The 22047-nt window shown below is 55.4% G+C and overlaps 2 protein-coding genes across 3 annotated transcripts; one reads left to right on the top strand and one right to left on the bottom strand.

Moving 5' to 3' along the window:
• Positions 1 to 259: 259 nt before the first annotated feature.
• GAPDHS (glyceraldehyde-3-phosphate dehydrogenase, spermatogenic) lies at positions 260 to 10790 on the bottom strand (the record flags this gene model as incomplete). The annotated part of the gene is made up of 11 exons (XM_084257912.1): positions 260 to 332; positions 419 to 516; positions 1489 to 1651; positions 1810 to 1961; positions 2214 to 2295; positions 2630 to 2748; positions 2828 to 2918; positions 6541 to 6647; positions 6783 to 6879; positions 7651 to 7852; positions 10724 to 10790. The coding sequence occupies 11 exons, from the start codon at positions 10788 to 10790 to the stop codon at positions 260 to 262; spliced, it is 1251 nt and encodes a 416-aa protein (XP_084114038.1).
• Positions 10791 to 16868: 6078 nt separating this feature from the next.
• SBSN (suprabasin) lies at positions 16869 to 21648 on the top strand (the record flags this gene model as incomplete). 2 transcript variants are annotated; one of them, XM_084257152.1, is made up of 5 exons in its annotated part: positions 16869 to 17243; positions 18693 to 18938; positions 20596 to 20661; positions 20756 to 20800; positions 21625 to 21648. In XM_084257152.1, 5 exons carry the CDS (start codon positions 16869 to 16871, stop codon positions 21646 to 21648), a joined length of 756 nt encoding a protein of 251 aa, XP_084113278.1. The 2 variants fall into 2 exon arrangements, with proteins under 2 accessions (XP_084113278.1, XP_084113277.1); XM_084257151.1 differs by having other exon boundaries at positions 16869 to 18938.
• Between the last annotated feature and the right edge of the window lie 399 nt (positions 21649 to 22047).

The following is a 22047-nucleotide window of genomic DNA, read 5'->3' as shown; positions in this document are numbered from 1 at the left end:
GCACCGACGGATGACGTCACGGACCCGGGGCCGGAACCGGAGCAGTGCGCTCCGGGTGGAGACGGACTCGCGAGCGGGGCTGGCGCGGAAAGACTGGGCGCCGCTGTCTTTTTTTATTCTTTATTTCGCTGTTGGCCAGCGGCGCAGGCCTTTCACCCTGCGCGCCCTCCTTCCCCCCGAGGAGCCGAGTGCGGGAACGGGAGGTACTGGTTGGGGCCCGAGAGCGCTGGGAGGTGGAGGCGGCAGGGGCCAGCCTGCTTCATTTGTCTCGGCTGAACATGTAGGTGATGAGATCGACCACCCGGTGACTGTAGCCATACTCGTTGTCGTACCTGGGAAGGGAGGAGCGGGGTTGGGGATCAGGGCATCCCTTCCGATCGCCCCTAGCCTCCCTCCACTCTCTGTGTTGACTCCTTACCAGGAAATGAGCTTTACGAAGTGGTCATTGAGCGCAATGCTGGCCTTAGCATCGAAGGTGGACGAGTGGCGGTCGCCGAGAAAGTCCGTGGAGACCACCTGGGCGACAGAATTGCAAAAATTAAGTGTGGGCCGCAGAGCAGGGGCTTCCAGGAGCCCGGGCGCGGGCTCTTCTGCCTTCTGTCCATCCGTTCATCTGCCATACCTGGTGGGGCGCTGCTTTGCTCCTGCAGCGGCAGGGTATGAAGAAGGCAGATGGGGCTTTGCTGGCCGGGACTGAGCGGAGGACACAGACCTCAACACCATGAGGCCGCCCATAAACATCACTTCCCGGGATAAGGTGGGCGCTTGGACTGGGCTGCGCAAGGGTCCTCTCAGGGGACAAGGAGGATCTGGCCAACTCAGGCCCTTCGGCACAGTGTCTGAGGTGGAAGATGCAGCAGGACAGAGGTCCTCAGCATGTGACCCCAGTGTGGTGGAAGGCTCCAGGAAGGTTTTAAGCACTGGGGGTGATTTCATTATAAAATGAGATCCTGGCGGCTGCATAAGGGTGGACCTGCAGGAGCTAAAGCAGGGAGGCAGCGCCAGGGTGGAGGCACAGAGGTGGCACTCCTGAGAGTGAAGGGATGGTAACAAACACTCCCACAGGGGAGACTCCTGGCCATGGCTGCTGGGAGCAAGTATTAAAAAATGGGAGCCTTTCTCTTGTTCATTAAGCACCTGCTGTGTGCCAGACCCTGGAGCTAGGCAAGTACAAGTACAAAGGTAGTCCCTAATCTCTGCTTTCATGAAATGCACACAATGGCAGGGCCTACAGTAACTGAAATGTAGGGCCACAAAAAGAACATCTTGCTGAGGAGGGAGGCTGAAGTAGAGACTTGGAGGAGGTGGATCTATTTGGCCATCTGGGGAAAAGCTTTCAGACCAAAGAAGCAGTAAATGCAAAGTCCCTGAGCCTGGGAGATCTGACCTTCCCAGCCCTGAAATTCCTATCTTGATACATTGCCAGCAGTTCCATGACAAGTAGAAACCACGCTGCCTCCCCACGGAATCCCTGTCCTCTGTTCCTACCTCATCCTCTGTGTAGGCCAGGATGCCAGCCAGGGGCCCCTTAGCTGCTGCTTTTATAGCCTCCTTGATGGTTGAGAATGGGGTAGGCTGGGCCAGGCGGCAGGTCAGGTCCACAACAGACACATTTGGGGTTGGCACCCGGAAGGCCATTCCTGTCAGCTTCCTGGAGAATGCACATGAGGGTGGGAGTCAGAATCCAGGGACTTCTCTGTCTATCTCTTCTTGTCACTGCTTTCCCCTCAATAGACACCTTAATGTTTGGGGGCCAGTCCATTCCCCGGGTGTGCTCCCCACCCTGGTGGCAGCTTCCTGCCCTCATACCCTTGGAGTTTGGGGATGACTTTTCCCACCGCCTTGGCAGCCCCTGTGGAGGCTGGGATGATGTTCTGGTGGGCTCCGCGCCCGTCTCGCCAGGCCTTCTTCGATGGCCCATCCACTGTCTTCTGGGTGGCAGTGTAGGAATGGACCGTGGTCTTGGGGAAGAAGAGGGCCGAGGTGAGGCCTTCCCATGCCCAAGCTCCCAGGCCACTTCCCCACACCCAGGGTGGTGACCCTAATGTGGAGGCTGGCGGAACCAGCACAAGCCAGGGCCCACAGTGTTTTAAGACTTTTCTCCTCCTCCCAAAACCGGTCGCTCCATTACCTGCACACGCTAACAAGCCCTGGGAACAAGAGGTTGGTTCTTCCTGCCCTCCCTCCTGTTCCAGCCCCTCTCCTCAACTCACCATCAGCCCTTCCACGATCCCAAATTCCTCATGGATGACCTTGGCTAGGGGGGCCAGGCAGTTGGTGGTGCAGGATGCATTGCTGGAAGAGGCCCGGGTGTGCAGGGGCATTGTGAGAGGGTCACAGGGTACCCTCCAACTCCCCTCTTTCAAGGTGTACACACAGAGGATGAAGGGGATTAATGGGGATGCCTCAGGAGGAGGCGCCAGAGGCGCAGTTGGAGGCAGTTCCCCCAAAGTCATGCCTTTCTAAATTTTAAGTAACATTAACATAAAGGCCGCTAAGACTCTGGGGAGAAGCAGATGGCTGTGGAAGCGGCGCCAGGGGTCAGGCAGGAGTGGCGGTGAGGATCCCTCCCCACCACATGCTGGCGCATCCACCCACCCACCCACTCCAGAACGGGGCTGCCTGTTACCTGACAATCCTCATGGAGCCAGGGTTATATTCCTTCTCGTTCACCCCCATGACCAACATGGGCGCATCGGGTGAAGGTGCGCTGATGATCACACGTTGGGCGCCTGCCTCGATGTGTTTCTAGGGAAGGAGCACAGGTGTCATGAAGTGCTCCTGACGTCACACCCCAGATGGTCCTGGGCACCCCCTCCTCACTTACCGAAGCTTTGTCTAAGGTCAGGAACACGCCTGTGGATTCCACCACGTAGGGGCTCCCGACGGACCTCCAGGGGATGTCTTTGGGCTGGTCGCTGTGGAGGGTGGCAGCTGTGAGTCTCTCCCCCGCTTGGCCTCCCCTCCATAGTCTATGACCTTGACCATTTGAAAGGCTGACCAGATGCCTGCCTGCCTGCCCTGTAGTCATTGTTCCCCTTACACACTGCCCAGATGGGCTCCACCCTGGGTCCTTGCTTCCGATGCTGACCCTTTTCTAGCTGCGCTACTCCTGAACACAGTTGCCAACTCCCTGACTCAGGCCTCAATCCCTGGGGGGCAACCTGATTACTCCCTACTCCCCTGAAGGTGAGGCCATTACTCCTAGTCCCCAACAGTGGCCCCTCACCACAGCCCTCCTGCCCCTCTTGTCTTTACCACCCAACTCCTGCAATGAGGAGCCTGCTGCCAGAGGCAGGCCTGGTCCCCAGTGACACTGCAGCCCCAGAGAGGCTCCCTGCAGGCAGGACTGGAGTCTAACGTCCCCTTGGGGCTGTTGTGGCCAGTGGTTTATATTGTAAGAGATTTGCTTCCTGTTTTTCAAATGCACATCTTTATTTTATCAACCATTGTTCAAAACACTGAATGTCAAATATTGCTGTGTTTTGCTTGGATTTACACAAAACAATAAAAGGATAAGCTATTTTATGCACTGTCTTCCCCCTCACTGGGTTCATTACATTGCAGTATTTGCATCTGGGGTCATTCATTAGTGTCTCTTCTTCTGGAACATACCACAGCAGCAGGGCCGGGTCTGTTTTCTTTTCCATGAACCTGCTCCTCTCAGAGAGGTTCAGTCAGTGTTTGTGGGGTTTTTTTAGTCATTCTACACATGTGTTGAGCACCTACCATATGCTGTATTCTGTATGCTCTATCTGTATTGGACTCATCTGACTCTCCCAACCTGAGTAGTGTTTTCGGCATTTTTCAGAGGGGCCAAGGTCAGGGCATAGGGGGTAGAAGGCAGAGCCAGCAGGGAGTAGAGGTGCCTGGCCTGGGATCTGCACTCTAGCTATGCTGCAGGAATGAATGATTGAGTGAATGAATGAATGAGGGGCTTCCCTCTATTCCCTGGGCCACCACATGGTTTTCTCTCCCTGGTTATCTGCTCTGTCAAATCACACTTTTCATCATCTGACCTGACTAGCCCTTCTCTGAGGCCTCCCGCCTCCACTTCCTGCCTTCCAAGTTTGGGGGCACTTCAATAAATTCCTCTGCAGCCATTATTGAGTTGGTATGGGGAAAAGAGTCAGCATCCCAGGACACCCCACCCCAGCCTCTTCCCCTAGGCTGTCATGGGGCCTACCCTTCTTCCCAGAGAGCTGTTTCGAGGATTTCATTCATTCATTCATTCATTCATTCCTTCATTCCTTCATTCCTTCATTCCTTCATTCTTTAAGGAGGTACTGAGTCTAGTAAAGAGCTGGGGCCTGCACCTGCTGATGCCAATGCCACATGGTGACACAAACTGACAGCCCTCCCTGCAAGGAAGCTGTGGCCTTGTGGGAAAGTGCCCTTCCCCGTGCTCCCTATTAACCTGTTAACTCCGGCCGTGCTCCCTGCTGTGGTCTGATATTGTCCCCATCAGATTCTGAGGAAACTGAGGCTGGGGAAGGTCAGTCCACTACCCAAGGTCACCTGACTGGAGAGGGGTAGAGCCAGGTAAACACACACACGCACAACCTGACAATGTCCACACTCCTCAGTGTGATGTGGGAGCGCAGACCTCTGCTGAGGTCACCAGAGAAGGCAGCATCTGCGAGGGGGCACACATTGCGGTGACAGGAAGGGACAGGAAAAAAGCTGCAAGTGACAGAAATGATGGTGCCGGGGCAGGCAGGAAAGAACACGAGATTTCAAACTTGGGTCAAGCAGTTGCTCCTATTCTCACTGACTCCACTCGCCCTCCCCTCACTGCACCCAGCTCTGACCCCCTTATCACAGAGGCCCAAAGGACACCTGCTAGGAAGAGCCCAGGAAAGCTGCAGATGTTGTTCGTGGCTGGCGGGCGCCACCAGGCTGCTTGTGCAAGTGTGTGCAAAGGTTTAAGGCAGCCAGGGTGCAGCAGTGGGGAACACTTACTTTGAGACATAAAGTAGGTTTACTCGCTCCAACTTGGTCAATTTTAATTTTTTTTTTTTGCTGTCTTGAAAATGTTTGTGTTTGAAACGTATTAAACACCGAATGTTGTTGACTTAAAGATTCTAAACATGTCTTTTAAAAAGAACACTGGTGTTGTGGGCCTCCCCTGGTGGTGCAGCCATTGAGCGCTGGGCTGTGAAGCTGCCCGCAGCCTCTGCAGCGCCGGTTCGATCCCACATTGCGCGCAGACCTGTCCTGTCGTGCCCACTGCTCCCCTCAGCAGTGCATTTCGTCAGTCTGCCTGTTCTGTTCCCTACTCTGGCTCTGGTGAATTCTGTCACCCTCCCGTGCTTCTGACTGTACCCAGTGCTTGTATAAATAAATAAATTAATTTAAAAAAAAGAATCTTAATCTTTAAAAAAAAAAAAAAGAACATTGGTGTTGTAAGGAGTCAGCATTGCCGGGGGCTGTGGGGGGTGGTGGTGAGAGGTGCTGGCTCGGCACCTCAAGAGGTGGATGGCATGTGGCTGAGGTGACTAACGCCTGCAGGGGTGGGAGGTGGAGTGCTGGGTGCAATCAGGAGCTGGGATTTTGTTGGGGTGATGGGAAGCCACTGGAGGATTTAAGTAGGGGAGTAACTGGGTTCATCTGATTTTTTTAAATACACTTGATAATTTTTATTATCATTGTTTAAATATCTTTTACATAGATATAAAAGAAAGTAGGAGTTCCTTATGCTTGTAGCTCTAATAGAATCATAAAACTAAAATAAATGATAACTTTAACAACAGGAAAAGTACATAAACAATAAAAGTTACATCACCATTACTCCAAAGGCAAAGCTAAAGGTAAGACTATTATTGACTCTAAATTGCCTACTCAAAGGAAGCATGACACAGGTTTTTCTCCGTTCAGTGACCCTACACCACCGCGTTCATCTGATGTTGTTTTTGTTTGTTTTAAGATTTATTTACTTATGCATACAAGAGCTGGGGCACAGGCCAGAGATGCGGAGTGGGAGGTGAGAGGATCCACCAGAGACAGAATGGGGAACAGAGCAGGCAGACTGACTGAAACACACTGCTGAGGGGAGCAGCGGGCGAGACAGGAGGGGTCTGCCTCGCCATGTGGGTTGCTCCCTGGCTGGCTGGGGATTGAACTCGTGCTGCAGAGGCTACGGATCGCTTCATAGTGCAGAGCTTAACCCCTTGTGCCACCAGGGAGGCCCGTCTGATGTTTTTTAAACACTGCTGTGTTGGGACTGATCGGAGGCCGCCTTACCATGTCCGGGGAGGGGAGAGGGATAGGTGGGGAGATTGAAGGGGAACCACGAGTTGAGGTCTAGACATGTTGACAAGCTTGTGAGAAAACATGCAAATGTGTGTTAAGTACAACGTGCTTGCAGTACAACGGGCATCTTTCTAGGTGAGTGCTTCCAGACCACTTGGGATGAACAGCTTTTCTGACAACTTCTCTGCAAACCAGTACCCAGAGGCACATGCGCACGGTTTGGGGGAGTTATGAACCCCACGTCACCAGGAGTCCACCCTAGTCATTGCTACGTCCGGCGGCCCTTACCACTGGAAGACACTGATCTCCTGGTTGTCCACGAGCAGCTGGCCGTCCTTGCATTCTACCTTTCCTGCGTATTGGCCGTGGGTGGAGTCGTACTTAAACATGTATACCTGCGGGAGACAGAGGGCTCCTAGTTTTGTGGGGGCAGGGATGGGGGGATGAGCAGCTCCAGGGAGTCCCCACTTTGCAGAGGGGAACCTTCCATAGAGCTCCCTCCACCCGGCCCCCGCCTCCCTGCTGCTCACCATGTACTCGGGACTGATAAATGGGTCATTCACGGCCACTACTTTCACCCCCTTTTCCAAGCAGGCCCGCAGCACCAGGCGTCCGATGCGTCCGAATCTGTCCAGGGACATGGGCGTTAGGGGGTCTCAGACTCCTCGAGGTGGGCAGGGGAGGGGATGGAAGAGTAGGGGGCAGCAGGGAAGACACCCACTTGAAGAGACTGAGTGGGACCCTCCAGTCTTGGGGAAGAAGCAGCCTGGCCCGGTGTGGGCCACCGTTGTCTCTTGCCCAGACGGCCTTGCCTGACTCTTCACTGCTTTCCTGCTTCCTCCGCCCATCCATCCCCTGCCCCCGTCCTAACCTTGCAGCTGAACGGATCTCATAGAATGGTGGGTCTGATTGTGTCTCTTGGCCTGAAAGCTCCGCAACTATCAGCAAAACCAACTCCAAAGCCCTTACCATGGGTCACCAGGCCCTGCTGGCTCCCGACCGCCCTTCCACCTCTCCCCCTTGTTTGCTCCACCCCACCCATGCTGACTTCAGCACAGGAGCTGCCTCCTTCCTTTTAGGGCCGTGGCTTGCTGCACAGCTGTCACTGAGGCCCGCTCCAGTGTCATTTCCCAGAGGCCTCCGCACCGCCCTGGCTCACACTGCCCCCTCCAGGCTCACTGCACCCCGGGTGCCATGCTGTTCATAACACACACCCGCCACACTGACTTATTCCTCACTTGTTACTGTTCTCTCCCCACCAGAAGGTGGGGTCCCTGAGGGTGGAGCCCTGGCTCCTCCAGCGGGGGCAGAATGAAAGCAGTACCAGGGAGACACATGGAGATGGCCCAGAGGAGGGGCTGCACCCTAAAGTCTTAGGAAGAACTCGGGGCCACTTACCCGTTGATGCCCACAATTAGTTTCGGCTTAACAGGTGGAGGAGGCGGAGGTGGTGGTGGTGGTGGTGGTGGCGGCGGGGCTTCCTCCTCTATGGGCTCAGGCTCGGGTTCGGGTTCAGGTTCAGGTTCAGGTTCAGGCGTTGGCTCAACCTTGGGTTCAGGTGGTGGGGGTGGCGGTGGGGGCGGTGGCGGTGGTCTGGTGACTGTGGGGGGAGGGTGGAAGTGAGCTGCTTCATCCGGGTAACCGTCTTTGCCCCCAGAACCCATGGCTGGCTCCTGGCGGCCAGCCATCGAGCTCAGCGTCTCCCAGCCCTGCCCGGTCCACACAATGGCCTAGGGTGGACTTGCCTTGACATGTCAACACCAGGGCCCCTTCCCTGGAGATTCTCATTCAGGGAGTCTGCATTTTTTTTTTATTTTTTTTTTGGTGGGACCCTCGCCGGTGGCCGGGGATCGAACCGGCGCTGCAGAGGCTACGGGAAGCTTCGCAGCCCAGCGCTCAACCGCTGCGCCACCAGGAGGGGCCCGGGAGTCTGCATTTTTAACAATTGCGTGGGGGGAGGTTCACTGTGCCTCAGTTTCCTCCTCTGTAAAATGGAGAAAATAGTACTTCTCTCAGAGAAGTCCCGTGAGAATTACTGGAGGTCCTATAAGGTGTGTGAATACAGATTCTGAGAAACTATACACCTTTGAGATACCTTTGTAGCTCAAAGATCATTTTCTCGGGGCCTCTCTGGTGGCGCAAGGGGTTAAGCACCGCACTATGAAGCAATCCGCAACCTCTGCAGCACGAGTTTGATCCTCGACTGGCCAGGGAGCTACCCACACGGCACAGCAGACTCTCCTGTCTCACCTGCCGCTCCCCTCACCAGTGTATTTCGTGTATTTCGGTCAGTCTGCCTGTTCTGTGCCCCACTCTGTCTCTGTGAATCCTCTCACCCCCCGCATCTCTGGCCTGTACCCCAGCTCTTGTATGCATAAATAAATCTTTTTTTTAAAAAAGATCATTTTCTGAACTTGTTGGTAATTGATCTCAGTGGTCCCCCAAACTGTTCTGCTGATAAGAATCACTCAAGAAGGGGGCACTTCTTAGGAGAATCTGGCTTGCTAGATCTGCACTGAGGCCCAGAGAAGTTTTGGAAATACAGGTGTATCAGAAATACGAAAATAAATGGAAACCTCTAGCAACTTCCACCTGTCTAGAACCACACTCCCACTCCTGGGTTGCAGATAACACCCCAGTGCTCGGAGGTGTGGGTCTGAGTTACATGACAGAAGAGGAGGAGGGAGGTGGAAGGGAGATGTGGGGAGGTTTCAAGCTGGGGTTCTGGTCTGCGTGTCAACCCTGGTTTAGCCACCTGCTACCTATGTATTAAGATCTGGATTAAGAGTGTGCTGGACCAAACCTTCCTGCTTATGTCCTGGCATCTCATCTGCCCCTCCACCTTGGGCTGCTTCGAGGACGCAGTAAGATCTCACAGCCCATGAGTGGGTGCTGATTTTAACAGAGGGGAGGAAGTGTAATACGAAGAGTATTTGCCAGAAAGGATGATAGTAGGATTGCAGAGAAGCTGAAAGGTGAAGGTGTGAGATGCTTTTGGCTCCAGGATCAAAGGCACATGGCGGTGGAGGAGGGGCTAGGAGCTGGGGGTCCCCTGGCCTGGCTGTCTCCTTGACTTCTTCATTCCACCACAGACCTCGTGGCCCCAGGCTGGGCTGTGGGTGTCTCCAGTACCAGTGCAAGTTCATAAAGGTTAGTCAGCATTTATGGGTTACCAGTGACTCTAAGGATATTTGTGTTCCTGGGGGTTCTGTTTCTACTGTCACAAAAGGGGGAGCTTTATCCATCCGGATTAAGAGTATCTGAGCCCCCTTGGGGGCCTTTCAAAGAAAGCCCAGGTGGTCCTGCTCTCCCAACTACCCCAGCCTGCCCCCCTTCTCCGCCCCACTTTAGGGGTGGAGGACAATGGCTGGAGCAAAGCAAAGGCCAGGAAGGAGGAACCCAGAGGCGCTTCAGTGATGAAGCATCACCTGGTAGGGGAAACAAGCGCACAGGTGCCTTCTCCCAATTACTACGGCACTCCCATTTCCTGGGTGCCACCACGGGCTGGGTGCTGGGACGAGCTCCTCACGTGCATCAGCTCACACAATCCCATGACACATGAGCTGGAAATCCACTTTGCGGAGGGGAAACCGAGGCCCGAGGTCACAGCGATGATGAGCAGGGAAGGGTTCAAGTCTCCCAGTCATTTAAGCTGTGTGAGCTGTTGGGACTCCCAGGCCTTCGGGACCCCGGGGCAAGACCTAAGCCCCGCCCTCGCCCCGCCCAGCCCGCCCCCAGCCCGCCCCCAGCCCGCCCCAGCCCGCCCCCAGCCCGCCCCACCCCAGCCCTGCGCCGCGGAGGCCGGGGAATCGGGTCTCCAGCCCCGCGACCTAGGGCAGTGGTTTGCGCTCCCTTATCTCTGTAGGTCGCCTTGTTAAATGGGCTCAGCTGACGGTTATGAGGCTGGGACGAGGGCGCGCCTGTAAAGCGACTGGCGTGGCCCCTGCGCGTTGCAAATGTCCTCGTTTTGCGCAATGCAGGGAGGTCAGAGTCCCCCCCCCCCCCCAAAGCGGTCTCTTTGACCAGACCCGCACAAGCGTCCGCTGAATGGGAGACCCAGCTCCTCGGGGTGCGGGGTCTCCTTAGAAATGTCTGCGAGCCGCGCGCTCCTCGCGACCCCCTGGCCCCCGCCTGCCGCGGCCTTGCACCCGAGCTTCCGCCACCAGCACAGAAACCACCGCCAGCAAACCCCGAGGACCAGGCGGGCGGGCCTGGGGGGTGGATGAGGGCGCGGGCGGGTAGCCGCGAAGCGATTCCTGGCTGGAAGGGCCGGGGCCGGCAGGTGGCGGCCCCACCCCGCGCCTCCTGCCTGCGCCGACTCCAGGAGGCGAGCGCTTTGCTGAACGGGAGCTCGGACCCAAAGTGAGCCCAGTGCGGGGGCGTGGGGTGCGCCCAGGCTACCCTTCTCCCCTCCCCGGATTCACTCCACGCGCTGTGTCCCCCTCCCGGGGTCACCCTGCCGCCCCCTCACCGGGGCATGGCTGTCGGAGCAGCTGGACAATGGTGACATTGGTGAGCACGACGTCCCGTTTTGGCATGGCTCCCTAAGATTTTATGGCCCAGCGGCCCTGGTCCCGCAGTGATGTGATGTTAGTGAGCCCACCGGTGGGCTATGGCTCCGGAGCTTCTTGCTGTGACCTCATGGGGCACTGTGACGTCACAGTGCAGCCCGTCTGAGGGCCTCAGAGAGATGGAGGCGCGTGAGGTCCGCCAGCCCTGCACCGTGGATCCCAGGCCATGTGCTGGTGTTAGGATGAAATCCAGCCTCTGCTCTCTATTCCCGCCAGTCCTCTCCATCTGGCTCCCTGCTGATCCCTGGCCTCCCTCCTGTAGAGATTTATGCTGGGAAAATCCTGCCCACATCTTTCCTGTGCTGCTCCTTGGTTTCCTCAGGTGCCACCCTAAGAGAGGCCTTCCTGACTCCCCATCTCAAGTTCCCTCCTTTCTGAGCCACCTCCTGCCATCGCAGCTGTGCCTCAGTCTACCCACATCCAGGAAACCTGGTCTGACCTCACCTGCTGGTTGGACGGTCCGATGGGCGAAGCTCCCTCAGGGTTACACTGCTCTGTATTTTAATTTCCCCCACAATCTCTATCTCTCTCTAAAAAAGTATCCTGTGGGTTCATTTGTTCTTGCCAGTCGTCTCTGCCCACTGGTCTGGAAGCTCAGGGAGGACCTAGTGCTGTCTGCTGTTGTCATCTGTACAGCCACAGACTGGAAGATTTTTTGGTACTTATAAGACACCAGCCCAATCAAAAATACTAGACTGAATAAACAATTGTCACCCCCTCAGATTTCTTCGGACCCCCAAACTTAAAGCCCCTCCAAGTCTTCCCAGCACCCCACTCATTTCTTTGAGGCTTTTCACGTAGTCTGTTATGATCTTATCAGTTAATTGCTCCTTGTCTTCCTCCATTGAGTTATAAACCCCTCCACAGGTCATGTATTCGTATCTGTTTTGTTCACCCCTGGGCCTCTAGCACCTAGAACTGTGCCTGGCACACAGCAGGCTTGCAACAAATGGGGAAGAAAAAATGGACAGGTGGCTCCCCTCGCCTAAAGCCCTGGGGGTGGGGGCTTGCTGGTGCACCTGTGACTCACAGTCACCTTCACCCGCAGGGGCAGCTGACACACAGCTGTGACCAATATTTAGGGGGTGTGGGGGTTTGAGCCAGGAAGGAGTCACCATCCCAGAGAAAGGTGTGGAAGCAAGAAGAGACAGAATGACATAACCGCTTCCTTCTCCAAATCCCCATGAGAATTCAGTTGGCTCAGCACCAGTCCTGGATGGCCCAGGAAAGGTGGGACTAAAAATGGGAGTCCCCCCCAAACCAGATGATTCATGAAAGACCCCAAACTAGATCATTAGTTAAACAAAGCAGACATACATAACATGTTTGATGAAGTGGGAGGTGGGGCAGAGCACAGCAATAAAGCCAGGGCTGCAAGAGGATGTTTTCTGGCTAATTTTACACCAGATAGGAAAAGCTAGGGGCAACAAAATGTTTTAAAAGAAAAGAAAAAAGGGTCTCCCTGGTGGCGCAGTGATTGAGCACCGCGCTGTGAAGCTTTCCCAGCCTCTGCAGTGCCGGTTCAATCCCCGGCCGCCAGGCGAGGGTCCCACATGGCACGCAGATCTCTCCTGCCGCCCGCTGCTCCCCTCAGCAGTGTACTTCAGTCCTTCTGCCTGTCTGCTCGCTGCTCTGGCTCTGGTGAATTCTCTCACCATTCTGCATTTCTGACTGTGCCCAGTGCTTGTATTAAAAAAAAAAAAAAAGATAAAGGATCCAGTGGATGCAAATCAAAAGGTAAAAAAATTTCAGATATAATTTTTCAAGGACAAAGTAACTACCCCTTAAAACATCATGCTTGGGGGCCTCCCCTGGTGGCGCAGCGGTTGAGCGCTGGGCTGCAAAGCTGCCCGCAGCTTCCGTAGTGCCGGTTCGATCCCTGGCCTCCGGGTGAGGGTCCCACATGGTGCTCAGACCTCTCCTGCCGCCCGCTGCTCCCCTCAGCAGTGTACTTCGGTCCTTCTGCCTGTTCTGCTCCCCGCTCTGGCTCTGGTGAATTCTCTCACCCTCCTGTGCTTCTGACTGTACCCAGTGCTTGTATAAATAAATAAAGCTTAAAAAAAAAAAAGAGGTTGTGAACAAGTTAACTGTGCTGGCTATGTAACAATATTAAAAAAAATAAAAATAAAATGTCATGCTTGGAACAATATATAAGATGATGCCAGTTCTTGGGAGGAAGAGGACAGACAGACTGACCCAGGCGAGTTTGCTTTCTGCGTTTGTATAAGCTAAAAGAGTAAACAAAGAGGAGAAATTCAGACTCAGAACTGCAGCTTTATCAACACAATACAGGAAAGGCAGGAGGGAAACTGCTGCCTTACCTACAGATAGTGATTCTTGGAAGCTACATGGTCCAGAAAGCCTTCCCAGGATTTGGGGGCTCTGACTATATTTGCCTTAGTCTGAGTTGAAGCACATGTTTTGAGTATGTGGAAACATCAGCTGATATGCTTTGATATTTTTAAGTGATTAAGAAACTAAAACAAATCATACTGTAAATATACACCTGTAAATACCATTTTTACTTTGCCCCCACCCCTCTAACTGTATTCTGCGACCATCTTTCCAGGTCCCTGAATAGGCTTCTACACCATTAAAACAAAACCAAAAACAAAACAAGGGCCTCCCTGGTGGCACAGGTGGTTGAGCACAGTGCTGTGAAGCTGTCCGCAGCCTCTGCAGTGCGGGTTCGATCCTGCACGGCCAGGGAGATTCCTATATGGCGCAGCAGACCTCTCCTGACTCCCCTGCTGCTCCCCTCAGCAGTGTATTTCAGTCAGTCTACCTGATCTGTTCCCCACTCTGTCTCTGGGGAATCTTCTCACCCTCCCACACCTCTGGCCTGTACCCCAGTTCTTGTATGCATGAATAAATAAATCTTAAAAAACAAAAACAGAAATGAAAACAAAACTAACTGATAAAAACAAATGGCCGGGGTCTCCCCGGTGGCGCAGTGGTTGAGCGCTGGGTTGTGAAGCTGCCGGAAGCCTCTGCAGCGCTGGTTCGATCCCCGGCCGCCCAGGTGAGGGTCCCACATGGCGCGCAGACCTCTCCTGCTGCCCGCTGCTCCCCTCAGCAGTGTACTTCGGTCCTTCTGCCTGCTCTGCTCCCCGCTCTGGCTCTGGTGAATTCTCTCACCCTCCAGCGTTTCTGACTGTACCCAGTACTTGTATAAATAAATAAATCTTTAAAAAAAAACAAACAAAACCAAAAACCAAAAAAAAAAATGGCAGGTCTGAGTAGACCAGTAACAAGTGGAGAAACAGAAAGAGTTAAAATCTAGGGGCCTCCCTGGTGGCGCAGGCAGTAGAGCGTAGCGCTGTGAAGCTGTCCGCAGCCTCTGCAGTGCCAGTTTCGGAGCAACCCACGTTGCGAGCAGACCTCTCGTGTCTCTCCCACTGCTCCCCTCAGCAGTGTATTTCGTCAGTCTGCCTGTTCTGGTCCCTGCTCTATCTCTGGTGAATCCTCTCACCCTCTTGCGCATCTGGCCTGTACCCCAGTTTTTGTATAAATAAAATAAAAATGAATCTTTAAAAAAAAAAAAAATCTCGCCTCCCAGGGACTGAATCCCATCCGATCTGGGTGGCTGCTGGGTGACATTTGTAGATGCACAGGGAGCAAATATTCGACAGTCTCTAGGAAAGCTTGCAGATCCCAAGCAGAGATGGGAAGCCCGGTATACCGATTTCTGGTTAAGGTGTGTGCTCTGGGGTCCTGGGATTGGCAAGGCACCCACTTCTTTCTTGGGAGTGCTTTGGGGGAGCCTTGAGGCCTGGACTAGTGAAACTACCTGGACTCACAGAGGGAAACCAACACAGTCTCTTTCCCCGAACCAGCAGAAGATGGCCAAGCAAGGCAGTTCTGGGCCAATCTCATGCCAAAGTTTAGATGGGTTTAGATGCCAAAGTTCCAAATCAGTCTCGGCAAATGGAGCACCGAGGAGAGGGGCTGAGGCTGGCGGGAGTTGGAGCAAAGCACGGAGAGGAAAAGAGAAGATAGATAAAGATGCCCCACCTCTCAATCTCAGGGAGGATTAGGATTCTGAAGCTCACCACTCACCCCTTCCACCCAGCAATCGCCTGGCCTGGGAAACTCCCTCGTTTAGGCACTGGACAGGGGTAGAAAAGCCACACCTGAAGTTGCCCAGGCATTTGGCCGTGTTCCTGGACCATGAAACTGGGAAACAGATTCGATGAGCTCAAGCTTGGAGAGGTGGCACCACTTAGTCACCTTGGTAAGCAGAGACTGGAGAAGGCAGAAGCTCCTGGGTCTCGGGGCCTGGGTGGAGCCAAGTGTCCAGGCTCGAGGGTGGAACCCTGGGCCCCCCAAGGGGAGTGGGCCTTGTTGCCTTTGTTTGAGCAAAACCCGAAAACACGTGCAGATTCTCACCACACCTGGACACCTACACACATACCTAGCCACCCCCGCTTGCCCACACCCTGCACTGCGTTCCTTCCTGACTGGCCTTCCCACCAGCAACCCCACCTCCACGCCCCTCTCTGTCTCTCCCTTTGGCACCAAAACCCAAATATCTTTCACCCTTGCACCCAAATGTATCCACCCACTGACTCCCGTTCTGTTCTCAGCCTCCCTCTAAATTAGCGCCAGATAGGTCTGCTACCCCAGGCCTGCCAGCCGCCACCCGGCCCTCCTTCCAAGGCCCTCTCCATGCCCAGGCCACACGCTCAATTGTTTCCCCCACCAGCCTGGGCCAGTACGTCCTCGCTTGGGGCTTCAGGTCCGGACTCAAGAGGCCCCAGGGGGAGGTGGGCAGGAGGGTAAGCTCTTGGCCCCCAGCCCAGGTTCTGACTGAGTCTCCTGCTGCCCTGGGTCTTCGGCCCCTCCCCAGGGCTGCCTCAACCGGCTTTTCAGGAGACTCTGCGTCTGTCCCAGCTCATGGCAATCAGCCCCCTGCCCTTGCCCAAGGGCTGGGAGGCAGGAGGCAAGGATTGTGCGAGGAGAGTGTGATTCTCGGCTCCCCAAACAAGCCGCAGCCCTCCCCCGAGAGTCCCTAGTCTACTCTGGCGACCCCAACACCCTTCCCTCCAGCACCCTATGAGACTGGGGCCTGGGCTCTCTTTTCTAATCCACCTGTTGGTTCAACCTGTAAATATTCACTAAGCCCCAGGCAATGTTCTAGAAGCTAGGGATATAGCAGTGACCAACACAGACATGGGCCCTGTCCTCTGGAACTTTACAACCTAGTAGGTGAGACAGACAATCAAAAGACAATTTGGGGGAAGAGCTATAAAACAAAAGGGTGATATCACAAAGTATAACTAGGGAATGGCTAGGGAAGTAGTTTTGCTTGTTTGTTTATTTTTTGAGAAGGTGACATTTGAGCCAAGAATAGAAGGAGCCAATCGTGTGAAGACTGAGCTCTGCATCCGAGGTAGAGAGAGCAGGAAATGCAAAGGCCAGGAGGCAGGAATTAGCTCGGTGTGTTTGAGGCCCAGGGAGAAGACCTGTATCCCTATGGCTGGAGGGGGGAGGGAGTGAGAGAGAGAGAGAGAGAGAGAGAGAGAGAGAGAGAGAGAAAATGGTAAGAACAAGGCCTGATGACAACCTTGGAGTTCTCCCTTCTCCTGATGACCCTCCCCATCTTTCTAGGCTCTCATTGCTGGGTTAGTTGGATTCTGAGATCTTCTGAGTAGGGTGAAGATGTTGAAGAACCAGGCTGGACCACAGGGATGGAGGCTGATTGAAGGCGGGGTTGGAAGAGAGGAGGCCCGGCTAGTGGGTGAGGAATGAAAAGAGGCGGTGGTTGGAAGGGCAGACATCTGGGCTCTGGGGTGGAGAGCCTGAGCTGAGAAGGAGTACAGGTGCCATGTGAGTCTTCTCCATGCATGACTCATCCTCTCTTCCTCCTCCTCTTCATTGCTCAACCCAAATCTCTCTGGGAAACACCTCCCTGACTAGGGACCAAGTCAGTGCCTTACAGGGGCAATTGAGTCATGAGGGGTGGGGCTAGGCAGAGAGGCGGAGGATAAATAGCAGCTTTGATTCCCTGCCTCCTCTCTGCATCCTCACAACCTTTCCAACAACATGCGTCTTGCCAGTGTGGTCAGCTCCTGCTGCCTCCTATTGCTACTGGGGGCTCTGCCTGGATGGGCAGCCAAAGATGACCCCCTGGAGAAGGTCATTGAAGGCATCAACCGAGGGCTGACCAGTGCAGAGAGAGAAGTGGGCAGGGCCCTGGAAGGCCTCAACAATGGAATCACTCAAGCTGGAAGAGAAGTGGAGAAAGTTTTTAGTGGACTTGGCAACGTGGGGAGCCAGAGCGGCAAGGAGCTGGACAAGGGTGTCCAGGGGCTCAACCACGGCTTGGACAAGGTAGCCCATGGGATCAACAATGGTGCTGGACAAGCCGGAAAGGAAGCAGAGAAGTTTGCCCATGGGGTCAACAGCGCCGCTGGACAGGTTGGGAAGGAGGCAGACAAAGTGATTCAGGGGGTACATCATGGGGTGAACCAGGCAGGAAGTGAAGCAGGGAGGTTGGGCCAGGGGGTCCACCATGCTATAGGGCAGGCTGGGCATGAGGCAGGAAGGTTGGGCCAGGGGATCCACCATGCTGCTGGGCAGGCTGGGAACGAGGGAGGGAGGCTGGGCCAGGGGGTCCACCATGCTATAGGACAGGCTGGGGATGCGGCAGGGAAGTTGGGCCAGGGGGTCCACCATGCTGCTGGGCAGGCTGGGAATGAGGGAGGAAAGTTGGGCCAGGGGGTCCACCATGCTATAGGGCAGGCTGGGCATGAGGCAGGAAGGTTGGGCCAGGGGATCCACCATGCTGCTGGGCAGGCTGGGAACGAGGGAGGGAGGTTGGGCCAGGGGGTCCACCATGGTATAGGGCAGGCTGGGGATGCGGCAGGGAAGTTGGGCCAGGGGATCCACCATGCTGCTGGGCAGGCTGGAAATGAGGGAGGGAAGTTGGGCCAGGGGGTCCACCATGCTATAGGGCAGGCTGGGCATGAGGCAGGAAGGTTGGGCCAGGGGATCCACCATGCTGTAGGGCAGGCTGGGAATGAGGGAGGAAAGTTGGGCCAGGGGGTCCACCATGCTATAGGGGAGGCTGGGGATGCAGCAGGGAAGTTGGGCCAGGGGATCCACCATGCTGCTGGGCAGGCTGGGAACGGGGGAGGGAGGTTGGGCCATGGGATCCACTATGCCGCTGGGCAGGCTGGGGAGGAGGCAGATAAAGTTGGCCATGGGATCCACCATGCTACAGGGCAGGCTGGGAGAGAGGGGGACAGGGTAGTCCAAGGGGTCCATCCTGGATTCAACCAGGTAGGGAACCAATTTGGCTCAGAGGTGCACTATGCTGCAGGGCAGGCTGGGAAAGAGGGGGACAGAGTGATCCAAGGGGTCCATCCTGGGTTCAACCAGGCTGCGAAGGAGGTGGAGAAGTTTGGCCAGGGGATGCACCATGGTGTTAATGAGGCCTGGAAAGAGACAGAGAAGTTTGGTCAGGGGGTGCAATACACTGCAGGGCAGGCTGGGAGAGAGGGGGACAGAGTGGTCCAAGGGGTCCATCCTGGGTTCAACCAGGCTGGGAAGGAGGTGGAGCAGTTTGGCCAGGGGATGCACCATGGGATTAACCAGGCTGGGAAGGAGGCAGAGAAGTTTGGTCAGGGGGTGCAGCATGCCGCAGGGCAGGCTGGGAAAGAGGGCGACAGAGTGATCCAAGGCGTCCATCAAGGAGTTAACCAGGCTGGGAAGGAGGCAGAGAAGTTCGGTCAGGGGGTGCACTATGCTGCAGGACAGGCTGGGAGAGAGGGGGACAGAGTGATCCAAGGGGTCCATCCTGGGTTCAACCAGGCTGGGAAGGAGGTGGAGCGATTTGGCCAGGGGGTTCACCATGCTGTTGAACAGGCCGGAAAGGATGCGGACAAAATGGTCCAAGGGTTCCATGATGGGGTCAACCAGGCCGGGAAGGAGGCAGAGAAACTTGGCCAAGGGGTCCACCAAGCTGCTGGCCAGGCTGGAAAGGAAGCGGAGAAACTTGGCCAAGGTGTCCACCAGGCTGCTGGCCAGGCCGGGAAGGAGGCGGACAGGTTGCAGCAGAATTTTCATAATGGGGTCCACCAAGCCGGCAAGGAGGCCAACCAGCTGCTGAATGTAGGTGAACAGGGGTGGGGAACTGGGGTAAAGGGGCTGGGGGAGGGAGAGGTTACACTGGGGGCCATTTGTGGAGCTCATGCGGTAAAAGAAGCTTGGAGGGCTTCGTAACTGTGTCCTCCTTCTTCTTCCTCATGTCCCTTACAAAGGAGCTGGTGGGGAGGTTTACGTTGTCTTAATCGCAAAGCCCCGTATCATACAATGCGAAAGGCACCCAGTCCCATTCTTGAGCAGCTGCCCGCTTAGTGGAGAAGGTATAAAGAGAGGCACACGGGTCTCCCTGGTGGTGCAGTGGTTGAGTGCTGGGTTGCGAAGCTGCCTGCAGCCTCTGCAGCACCGGTTCAATCCCCGGCCACCAGGCGAGGGTCCCGCTTGGTGCGCAGACCTCTCCTGCTGCACCCGCTGCTCCCCTCAGCAGTGTACTTCGGTCCTTCTGCCTGCTCTGCTCTCCCCTCTGGCTCTGGTGAATTCTCTCACCCTCCTGCACTTCTGACTGTACCCAGTGCTTGCATAAATAAATAAATAAATCTTTAAAAAAAAATAAAAAATAAAGAGAGGCACAGGAAGCTTCTCTTGGTGAACGGGAGATGGTTGCAGAGGCCAAGACTATTCTAGCGCAGAGGGGTGTTGAACAAGCCCAGAGCACAGCATGAGGTTGAGGACTAGCTTTTGGAGATAAGTCCGGGTCTGTTTCATCTTCATAACAAGCCTGTGAGGTAGTCTGGGTGAGGATGCTGACTCCTTGATTCTTAGATAAGGAAACAGAAGCTCGGTGAGGTCTGAGGGGGTTTGCCAAGGTCAGGTGGCTGGCGCACAGCTTTGGTGAAAAGCAAGTCAGCGTTCTTTTTCTTCTCGCTCACTGCTTCCTCAGAGGAGACCTCCTGGAGGATCTGGGATCCCCATTTCTGTGCCAGGAACAGACCCGGGAAGCCGGGAGAAGCCAGCGGTGACATTCATAGTAGAACAGGCGCCAAGTCGGGGATTATGGGGACAGGAGAAGGGTGACCCTGGCCCGCCTCAGCCCCTGCTCTAATCTCCCTGAGGAGTCTTTGGGACGCCATCTTGAGGACTGGCGCAGGCCTCAAAGCCCAAAGCTGCATAGGCTGCAGGGTGGGGAGCCAGGCTGGGGGGCATTAGGGTGGGGAACCGGCCATGCAGAAAGCGTGCAGGGGAGGAGAGAGGCCCCTGGGACAGACTGTGAGAGGCCAGGAGTGGGTGGCTTGTTATGGGATTTGAAATCTATGGTAGTAGTGGGGAGGCCCTGCTGAGTATCTGGAGACAGGATTATGGCCAGGGATCCACCTGAGTGAGAGAGTGGCATGTATAGAGGGGTGCATTTGAGGTCAAGGCTAAGGTCCTGGTATCTGCGTGGCTACTTTTAGGTTCTTTGCAGTCAGGCCCCCTTCTCAGTGACTGGGAGGATCTCACTAACTGAAATAAAGGGAAATAGAGGAAGACAGGTCAGTGGGGGGGTGAGGGCAGACATCTTTCCCCATGGTTCTTCCCATCTCAAGCAGAGTTGAGGGCAGAGGTTAGCCTCTGCCTCCCACCTCAGCCCCATTCACCCTAGAGGGGAGCAGGTAGCCGGGGAAAAGGAGACTTGGGAGAGCCCCCAAAGACTGAGGGGTTGTAATGACGGCCTGCACTTCACCCACAGGGCGGTCATCAAGGCGGATACACCGGCCAGCACGGAGGGGGCGCAACCACAACATTAACATCTGGAGTAAGTCCCAGGGGGAGTGGAGCCCTGCTGGGGTCCTCCTAAGGGGGTGGTGGGATGGGTCGTGCTGACTGACTCTCCTGTCCTTGAATTCCAGGCTTCGGCCAACAAGCCCTTCATCAACTTTCCAGCTCTGTGGCGGGTAAGTGCCCACGTGGATTCTATGCTCTGCTCAGTCTTGGGAGAGTCTCACACCCCCTTCTCACTGTCTGTTCGCAGACCATGGCACCCAGACAGACTCTCAGCCTAGGCAGACACCCTCTAACCCGTCTTCTAGGCCTGCTCTTTTCTTCACCTTGTCTTTACTGACATATCCGGTGTTCATCTTTTGCATGCCTTCCGTTCCCACCAAGGCAAACACGAGCTGGCAGGAGGGACCTCCAAGGGCCCTGGGGCATCTGGGAAACGGGAGCTGCTGAAATCACCCTTCCCTGCACCCACCTCCTCTCCTCATCACCTCCCAGGCATCCCTCCTGCCCGCTGTGGCGCTGTCTCGCCTGCCGCAGCCCTGTGCAGTGGTGGGAACCCTTAGAGCCTGTCCCTTCCCTGGCTGACAGTCTGCCCCTCAGCTGCCCCCTCAGCTGCCCCCTACTCAAGTGGACTGCTGGTGTGCAAAGTCCTAGCTCCTGTTTGCACTGAGCACACCAGCTGCCTGAGAGGGGGACAAAGAGTGGGGGCGTGCGGCAACCCTAGAAACAGTCCGGAGCCCACGGGCACAACCTTGTTTATTCCTGGGCCCTGGAGGCAAATGGACCAGGTTTCTCGGTTCCTACAGGTCCCCCTCACTCCCCATCCCCGGCACCTCTGGGCCCCCACCCCGCATCTTCCTCCAGATGTTCCTCAGAACACAGAGGTTCCCAGGCCCGAGCAGCCAGGCTCTCTGTGTCTCCAGGGAGTGAGGGCAGAGGTCTCGGTCTTCCAGGACCCCTGCGCCCTGCATTCACTTCGTCTCCTGTTCTCTTCCAGAGCGTCGCCAACATCATTCCCTAAATTGATGCACCGGCCTTGCTGAGCAGACTGACCTTCCTGTGGTTCTATCAGCTGAAATGACTGGAGGAGCTGGGGGTGGGGGAGGGGACGGGAGCCATAGTTATCTGGTCCCCTAAAGGGGCTGTACTGAGATTTGTGAATAAAAACGACCACTGTACCCTCTCACCATGGTGCGCTGTGCTCCCTAAGAAGGGCTCCGTGGGGCGGAGGGATGGGGGGTGGCTTGTCTTTTCTCATCGTGCCACTTTGCAGAAGATGCTGGGGGCTCTGAGGCACAGAACAGGCTGAGCTGGAGATTTCAGGCTGCTCAGGTGTGAGAGGGCAGTTGACAGAGACAAGCCAGGCTTCACTGGTGTGAGGTGATCCCGGCACTGGGAGGGACATGTATGCCGGGAAAGA

Source organism: Talpa europaea, assembly GCF_964194135.1.
Source record: "Talpa europaea genome assembly, chromosome: 16".
NCBI classification, from domain to species: Eukaryota; Metazoa; Chordata; class Mammalia; order Eulipotyphla; family Talpidae; genus Talpa; species Talpa europaea.
The sequence above is the reverse complement of the archived record's forward strand: the minus strand, read 5'-3'. Positions and strand labels throughout refer to the sequence as shown.